Source organism: Antrostomus carolinensis, unplaced genomic scaffold (assembly GCF_000700745.2).
Source record: "Antrostomus carolinensis isolate BGI_N321 unplaced genomic scaffold, ASM70074v2 scaffold38550, whole genome shotgun sequence".
Taxonomy (NCBI): Eukaryota; Metazoa; Chordata; class Aves; order Caprimulgiformes; family Caprimulgidae; genus Antrostomus; species Antrostomus carolinensis.
The window spans coordinates 14,298-23,838 of record NW_010289805.1 but is presented as its reverse complement, the minus strand read 5'-3'; the positions used below and the strand labels follow the sequence as shown (position 1 = coordinate 23,838).

Below are 9,541 nucleotides of genomic sequence, written 5' to 3'. Positions count from 1 at the left end.
ATTCCTGTGAGATGAGATCTCATTTAATATTAATGGTGCTATAAAAGCCTGGAAATAATTAATGCCTAGCCTTGATGAATCTTGCAAACCTGAATGGTTCTATTTTACACACAAAAAGATGAGATAAGATTTATATGTTTCATATATATTTATGTTTTAGCCTTTTAAGTATTTGCATACCTCAATAACCGCTCTAAAAAACAAAATATTACACAGAAACATTTCATAACAGTTTAGCCCCAGACAGAAAAATCAACTGTTGTTGAAGTTGGTGTCTTGCCATAGTATTATTCTTTGCTCCTAAAATTTCTTTTGGAAAGTTTATTTAGTCTGTTCTTTAAATATTGCAGGCTGTCAATCTAAACTTGAAATTTGACATTAACATGAAAAAAAATGTTTTAGTAACATCAAACTTATGAATAACACAACAGAATTCAAAGTTGAAGTCGAAACTTCATCTTAAACTTTTCCCTTGTGTTTGTTAGTGATGCATGCACTTTCTCGTATGAACAGCAGACAAATGCATGCACGCTCTCTCTGAACAGTCTCCTTTAATACAAAACAAACAGGAAAGTCAACTCTAATTCTGCGGTCTGACTCAGGCCCCATTTCAAAAAGCATTTCAGCATATGTTTTCAGTATCGTCCTTAGCCGAGATGCCCTCCTGCTTCAGACATGAAGAAAGATTTCTTGGAGATATGTAAGTAAAGATTGCTGTAAATGGTGGCGTTTCATGGCTCTGACAACACTCACATTTTGTTTGATTCCAGTAATTGTCACTTCTTAATTGTGGTTTTAAAAGTAGAAAAACATGCTTTATAAAACTGAATACTTAACTATTGAAGTATTATAATAATCTATCTATAATAACTTGTTGCCAATTTTAATTATGCAAATACATTGCTAAATGGGAAAATGCAATTGCCATGCATGTGCAACAGCACAAACACAAAGGAACTCCTGAACGAAAAGGAACTAAGTAATATTTTTAGCTGAATTTATCAAAGCAGTGCCTTTCCATTTTGTAAACAGTGGTATTGCAAAACAAAGCCATCCTTTTATTCTTAGACAGACAGAAGTCCCTGCTGCTGCTGTTCTCCTCAGAGTTGTTACCTATCTTCTTAACTTTGAACTGATTATAAAAGCCTGCCTGAGCATTCCTGACGAGATGTACAATGAATAGCCCACACAATAAATGTGAGAAGTGTCTTGTCAGCTCTCCTGAAGGTGTATGTTGCCTATGACATCCAGCAGAACAAAAGGAGAATTTGTCCATCAGTCAAATGCAAGAGGATTAAAGAAAACAAATTTGCTTTCCTTCTGGGAGTTTTATAGATGCAAATGAATTTCAGTGACTGAGTTTTTTATGCAAACATATTTTTGTAATAACACTGACTATAAAATGTGTCCTTTTCCCCTCCCACTAAAAATATCGTATGGATAATTCTTTATAGGCAGAATAAATTACCTGTAGAAGGTAAAGGTGCATTGAGAATGTGATAGCCGTTCTGTCTCAGAGGGTTAAAGCAATGGGAGTCCCCTGTTAGCACATCGCTGGTGACAGACTGGTCCATTGTTCTGTAGCAGTCTCCATAGTGGAAACAGTTTTGTATTGAGTGAAAGCTGCCTTGGTAACCTGAAAACAGATATTGCACACACATTTTAACACGACTGCAATGGTATTAGCTCCATTTCTGTCACGGCATTTCATTATTATTGTGGGGGTTTTTAGTTCCTCAGTTTGAACTATGGAAAAACAATCATGCTATTCTGTAAGGAGTAATAACAGAAGAGCTACATCAGACTCGGTCCCGCAAGGTGCTGTGGGCTGTGATCCCCAACAAGCAAAAACCTCAAGGATGTGCTTCATTTCAAGCAGTAGATCAGCTGGATGCAGTCAGCAGGCCACTTGTGTTCAAAGCTAAGTAGTAAGTACTCCATTGGATCAGGTCCAGGACGCTCAGCTCTTAGGGACTGTGTCTATAATGAATTACTTTTAATTTAAATACAATAATGCAGTATTTAAATGAATAACACTGCTTTGTTTTCAGTTGAGCAAAGACTTTTCCCATCCACTGTGCATTATGCACTGCTGGAGACAGCACTATTCAAAATACCTTTAAGGCAACCTCAAGCCTCTGCTTTCTCAACTTCTCTTTTGCTCTTATTTCAAATGAAACCCCTTTCACTGAACACAGGGGACCACAGTCTGTAAGTAAAATTGAACTAGAGGCACAGGACTGACTCCAGGTGGATGTCAGGAGATTCTGAGTTCAGCTAGAGGCTCTTCTTGCTTCTGAAAAGTGCTAAATCTGTATGGTCTCTGGCTGCCCCAGTCATTCTGCTTTTGGGGCATGTTTGACTTCTGTCCCCTGCATACCCTACATTTCTTATCTCCTGCTTTTTTAAAAAATATCATATTACCAGTGGATCAGCAGTTTGGTTTTTGCCAGCAGAAGCTGTGAATGAGTTGTACACAATAAAAGAAGATATTTAGCAGAAAAGGACAAATGAATTGCTGAGGAAGGAATTTAACAACTTAGAAGTTGTGCCAACATCCTAAAAGAAAATGTTACTTGCTCCCATAAGGATAACCTCAAACCATGCCACAAGATTTATACCAACCATGGTCTGATTTAATTCTCTTCCTTCCTCCTGCCTCAGTAACCTCTTCCTGATTCCAGGTGCATTGCACACTAATTGCGCAGTCATATTAACTATCCCTTTTCCTACCTTCTCTCAAAGTCCCTTCTGAAATGATGCTCCTTCCCTTATATGTGACTCAAGTCAACCAAGTCAGGTTTAAAGTCAGTAAAATGGCATCAGGATTTTCCTCTAACTGCCAGACAAATACGGAGCTGTTGTCTTTGTTGTCTTTCTTCCCTCAGCCTTACTCAGACTGAAACATTTCCTAAGGAACTACTGCAAAAGCTCCAGGTGGTTCAGTCAAACGCAGACATCAGCAGACCCTGAGCTGACAGACGTCAGCACAGCTCCCCTCACCAGGGGAGACTCGACTTGCTGGGCCAGTTGTGCAGCTCTTCAGTCTGTTTGTTTGGAAAGGAAATACCTGTGCCTATCGCCAGAGCACCTGGGTGCTGCACTGGGTGGAACTTGTCCCTCACAAATCACGCCGTGTATAAGCTTTTTCCTGCTAAGAAAGATCTCTTGGGTTTTTTTCTACCTTTTTCCTTTACTACCAAAGTTTGACCAAGTAGATAGTATCAGGCAAAGCTCAGGGTCTGTCTGTTCATTCTGGTCATGTTTTTCTAAGGTGGTAATAAATAAGGCTAAGTGAGGCAATTCTTCAGTAGAAATGCAATGAACTCATCAAGTGCTGAAAGATTTGCTCTGAAGTTTCGCAGTTTAATATGTGTTTTGGCAGAATCTGCAAGGATTAGATGATGCATTTCTTTAGAACCTATGATCCTTCACCACAAAATACCTAAATGGTTGATATCCATGACTGGTGAAGTACTAATGGACGACTATATTAGATAAAGGCACTATGCACACTGTACCAAAGCTGTTCATATTTGCTGCTATGTTGAAGAAGGCCCAGAAATTTGAAAAGCTGAGTATTAAATGATGCGTGTCCTTCCTTGGAATAAATAGACAGCCACATCTATTTACTGCCTGGAGAGTTTGGCTCAAAAAACCAAAGAGCTCTTATGAGAGGTAGCAAAGCCATATTTTGATGTGGTTTTAGGTACAGTGCTTTATTGATTGGCTTTTGATAATTATCCTGACTTTTCTGTTTAGAAAACATGAACTCCTTGCTGTAAGCCTTCTAAAAATACACCCTTTTGAGATGACCAGTGAAAAAGAAAATGAGACAGTTGGCTTCAGATGAGGTGTAACTGGTTGCAGAGAGCACTTACACGTACTGCTAGAGAAAACTGAACCTTTTCCAGGATGTCTGCTATACACATCACTTCTGGGGAAGGCATGACGTGTATTTTCTCTGTCTCTGTAATTGCTGCCCTTTCGTCATGCTCCCAGGCTTGCCTTTGTTAAATCAATTAAATATCTTTATGATCTACAGGGCTGGCACAGTGGCTTAGAAAATCAGAGAACAGCCAAGCATGACAGAACTGGATTGAAACTAGTTGGATCCAGGGTGTTCTCAGGACTTGTGGGTAAGGGTTTCTTTTGAAGCGTTTTAAGTTACACTGTCTAGCTGCTCAGGAAAAAATACCTGAGGCAGAGAACTGCCTCAGACTCAGAAGTCTGGAAAAGAACTGCCATAAGCAATCAAATTCTCCTCTCAGATATCTATCTTTCAACATCACTGCATGATAATCTGAAAAGGCAGCACAAAAAGTGTTACTGGAACTGTCCAATGAAGAGACACAGTGTAGGAAAACACTGGTGTTATTGCACTGGTGTATTCACCAGGACCAAATTTCTGCTCAGCGCTTCCCAAAGCGCATACAGAGAAATACACCATTCCTGTTCTAACGTGCTTGCAGCTGTGATAAATGCAGGTAGCAAACTAAAAAGAGTAAGGCAGGGAAAGGTTGCAGGAAGAACACTGGTCAGGTAAAATAAACCATGACACTAAAAATGGGACTTTTAACCCTTCTGACCTGAGCAGTATAACAGAAGCTTTCTTCCTTTTTCATTAGCTTCATGGAAACGATGAGACAGTGGGACCCTGTAAGAAAGGGCTGAGGCTCTATGGAAGCCATTCTGTGCGCGTGGGAAAGGGCACGGGGATGGCTATGGAGGAGTGGACTTAAAGGCAGGTGGCTGCTCCTTGAGGATGAAAGGTGAAGGAGAAAGAGACTCCCAAGAGTTTTTGCAATTGCAAAAGACTAAAGACAGCTTTTCTGCATAGACAAGAGCACTGAGGTTACTGAGTCAGTGCTGGCTTTACCGCTTACGCAGGGATTTTACAGCAGACAGTTCACTGCCTGGTTGGAGACCTGTCAGCTAGCACTTGTCTGTCTTGTGTGTGTTTACATGACTCATCTTCAGAATGTGTGACTGCACGGAGGTGTCATGGGGAGTGACAGTGGCCGTGGTTTATTCAGGAGGACTCTGGCCTTACATCTCAGACACTAAAGAGCTGCAGTTGCAGCTGGTGAACCTGATCTGGAGTTCCACTACTAGGATGTCTAGGAAGAAGTTGGTGATGTTTCCTGCACTTAAACTGGGCATGAAACAACACCTGGATAGGAAGAATTGTGCTTGCATTATTAAAAGCTGTATTTTGAAATGTAGCCAGCTGAATGGCAGCCCTGGAAGGCAGAAATAAGTCTTGGGAGGGATTGAAATTGTGTACCTCCAGGCTGAAGGACTGAGGGATCAGTGAGTTGCTATGTCAGTAAGATTTTTTTTCATTATTTTGAACACACTTCCTATAGTCCTACCTGCTGCTTCAGAGGGACAGGTGGAGAGGGATTTTGGTACCTAGTAGGTGGCTCTTGCTGGTGACCTTCAGTAGCCTGGCATGGCTCAAGAGGCCAGTCAGTCTGTTCCAGAGGATCTGAGCCTCACACATCTTTTACACTATTAAAAAGGGAAAACTGCCAGCTTGTTTAAATGCTGAGTGTTCCCAAAACCCAAAGTCATTAGACAAGAGATGGAAAGGCTGTGTGAGTCAAAGCAACCACACAGACTTTTGTAACAACAGGTGCTCTTGCCAGATAAGGTGTCACTCATTTTACACAACTACAGGAAATGACACTTGTTGCTTGCAGGCAATACAATGTTTGATTTGCATATGCAATACAAGTCAGAGCTTTATTGCATTTATACATTTTTTAAACGTGCAGTATGAAACAAAGGAGCTTTTTGTTAATGACATTTAGTTTTGGTTCCTTTAGGTTTTTTTAAAATGCTCTACAAATAAAGTATTAGGAATTAAGATATGATTAAAATCCTGTAATCAATGGTTCAATTAGCAACCACAGAAGGTTGATTAGAGTGAAATAAACATGGAACATTTTTTACAAGTTCTTAAAAAAGACTCCCTTCAGTGCTTAAAATATGAAGTAAGCAAGAGGGCTTGTCTGCTGCAAACATCCCTGAGCCTTCTAGGAGAGCAATAGTGGAGTACCAATTTGGCAACCAGTGTTTCACCAATATTTCTTTTTCCACATGGATTTCAGGTTTTCCTTCACTTTTGATTTAAAGCAAAAATTTTCTGAGGTTAATTTTCAAGTGAAGAATTTACTAAATGCCCTGTCAGTTTAAATGATCACTATTAAATATTTTATGTACAGTAGATGTAGAAATGTAACAGTTAATAAAGGAATAAACTGAGTTCCAAACATAACATTTAGTTAAAATTTTGCTTTGAAATAATTTGTGACAGAAAAGCTGCAGTTAGCCACTTCACACAGCGCACTGGCTACCTCTGTTTCTCTAAGGCACAGCCTAGAAAACTTCAAGCAGCTTTAAAATGAATGATGTAATAAGCAAATAATTGGAATATGACTATTAAATGCCATCTTGTTATGTCATGTCATTTACATGTATGTGCAAATAAATCTCAGCTTTTCAAATTCCATAAAATTTCTGACAAGAAATCATGTCAGGTTTAAATAACTACAGGATTCCATTGCCTGCCAAATTCTTTCAGCATGTAATAATTTCCATGTGATCTTGCTGCAACTAGGTTTAAACATATAAATAATGTCAGCTTATTCTTTCATTATCAGTATTCCTGCTACCAGCTTGAGAAAGCTTGCTGTCGTCTAACAATCTCACATCCACTATAAGCTCCTATACAGCTGCCTAGTTCTACAGCTATACTTTATTATCCCTTTTTTCGGCAAAAATTTGAAACTCCTAAATTACCATAAATTACATTAGAAAAATGTGCTGTTAATGAACTGAGATGCAAAAAAGACATAGAGCAAGTACAGCAAAGTACAGGTTACAGATCAATTGAGTTCAAAGGCTGCTAATCAAAATTGATTTTTGAATGACCATTTCCATAATGAATTCATAATAATACTTCAGCATTTGGCCAAAGTGGAAAATTATTGCTTTTTCAAAACCACACGACATAACACTTAGAAAGCAACAATTCATTCAAAAGGAAATGTGGTTTTCTTAAGGAATAAAGTCAATTTATTTAAGTGGTTCAAAACTTGTTCTGTCTATGCATTTGTTTCTGCCATAGTAATGAGCTGCTAAACTTTCCTCTTGTGGTTTGTAGTTATTTAGCTCATTATAGTAACATAATCATATATCATTATATGCTATCATAAATCTGCCACTTTTCCCTTACAGAGTTAATCTTTTTAAATTGAATAATCTGTTGAGCATCAGGTTGAGTTAGTTTTTCCTTCAGCACAAATCATTTAATATAATGCACTTTAACTTTTCAGACTAAGTCAGTCCAACCAAAGAGTGAAAATACTCCTCAGAGAACGAAGGGCAGAGGAACTGTTGGGTTACTGAACCCCGTTACAGCTGTGAACTGCTCACTGAGTTTGTGTTCAGCTCCTGTTTCAGACCTTGCCTTGGCATAAACTGAGAGAAAGCAAACCTCCTATTTTGCCCACTGGTAAAGAGATCACATGTGATACTTCACCAGCCAAAAATGACCTTATACAAATGACAGTGCAGCTGTGAAACGAGTTTCAAAAGCTGGTTATCTGCCTGTATAAACTTACAGGCTTGGTTATACTTGCAACCAGACACATGTCCTGCACACTTCTTTACTGTGAATATTTACCACACTTAAGCAGCATACCATCTGGATTATATAACATATTTCTTAAATATGCAAGCTCCTGTAACTGGAAGAATCTGTGATAATAATATCTCTTGCTAATTTATATGTCAAAAATTGCAGAAACATTAATTAGTTCCCACAGCAGAATTCCAGAATAGGTAAATAAGCTCCTGATTAAAAAGGCTGGGTAATTCAGAACAAAAAATGTTTTAAATTAAGCAGTGAGACAGCTGCTTAGCTGCTCCCATTCCTGTCCTCTCATCACACTGGCACTCTAGTTGTACAGAATATGTTTGCATATTATTATATAAAATAACAAAGATGCCAAACTTCCAAATAATAAATAGCAACATTATTTTTTCTTTGTCTAAGCTCACGTCTAGTGCATCATTATCAGTGGGCTGGGCAGGACATTGCCAAGGTGGGCTTCTGCCCTTGTATTTTGGGACTCGATGGCTCCTGCTTTGGCAGGGTGATGCTCTCCAAGCTGGAAGGCTGGATGACCCGTCAGGTGAGGTGCATAGCTAGCAGCCATCCACTGCATGGTGAGAGCAGTCCTTTGTTGACAATCAAGGAGTGAGTCTGGGCTAAATATTCACTTCATCTTTAAATGAAGAAGCTATTTCAAGTTATTTGGGGGCACGACTTATTCTTGTAAGGACCTGTTTTGAAAATATATCCTAAAAAACCTGAATAAATGCAAGAAATCTGCTGTTGTGATAGCTTTCCCCATTATGAAAACATATCACAACAATAACTGGTGTGAAGATTTTACTCTGTATGTTTATCAAGCCACTTAAAAAACAGGAGTTCCCATTGAAACGCTGTCAGTCCCTTAATAAGGCAGTATTGGCCAAAAATGCAAAAACAGAAATAAATTATTTCTCCCCAGCAAGGAATTAGGAAAGTTTAAAAAAGAAGGGAAAAAAAAAAAAGAGGGAAGAGTTACCTTGAGATCCCTGCTGTACAGACTGGTTTTGAAACTGAGCATATGGTTTATTTGGTATTCCAGAAAATTGCTGCCCATTTGGTGACTGGCTGTGTGATGATGGAGAGCCGTGTTTCTGCAAGAGGGAAGGTGGAACTAATGCTTTCAGGGGGCTGACAAGTGGAGAGATTATGTTGGGAGCAAGCCTAGAAAAAGAAAATACAGAAAAAACTTCACATATCACATCACAATATGGGAAAATGGAAGACTAGAAAGGCCCTATTTCCATCACGGGCAAACTAGAGAAATGTTCATTTTGTGGGTACAAATTATATTGTAGGAAAAAACCAGCTAACAATGCAGTGCTGCTTCCAGGTATTCATCGGGAGGAAAGGGAGTTAGGAAAGATTTCTGCTCCTTCAACTGACTTTCTGTACTAGCCATAATCACAGGATCAAAGTGACACTGCTCCTCAATACACAACTTAGACACAGCTCAGTTTTAATTTAACATTTTGTGACCTGAGATACATGTCCAGAAAACAGCTGAGTAATGTAGTTAAGAGTGAGTAAATGCAAGTAAATTGTTTAAGTGCCTTCGTAGTTGTAATGGGGCAAAGCTTCACACCCAAGTTTCAGCCAAGACAAAGAAAAGCCACTCGTTTCACTTATTCCTCATGAAGGATTTTTTAGACTTGGAAATACAGCTTTAACTGCAACAGACAGTACCGTCCTTTCAAAGAAAAAGCCTGAGTAAGTGTTTGCTTGTGGCGGCACTGCTCAGTGGGAGACTGAGAAGGGGTTGTACCTGAGAGATGGAAAATTCCCCGAGATGTCTGGGACACAGGCCAGCACAGGAGCTCTGGGGTGGTCCTGCTCAGGGAGCAGACCCTGACCCAAGACTCCCACAAGGAGATGCAG

General features: G+C 39.3%; 1 protein-coding gene across 1 annotated transcript in view; it reads right to left on the bottom strand.

Annotated features, from left to right (window-relative positions):
* Positions 1-8,799, bottom strand: part of LOC104527696 (zinc finger protein GLIS1-like) — a 10,819-nt gene extending 2,020 nt beyond the window's left edge. The window contains exons 1-2 of the mRNA XM_010171489.2: positions 8,643-8,799; positions 1,469-1,636 (exon numbers count right to left, since the gene is read on the bottom strand). Of these exons, the coding sequence (XP_010169791.2) occupies positions 1,469-1,574 (106 nt within the window). The 5' untranslated portion in view covers positions 1,575-1,636; positions 8,643-8,799. The remainder of the gene's footprint in view (positions 1-1,468; positions 1,637-8,642) is intronic.
* Positions 8,800-9,541: the final 742 nt, after the last annotated feature.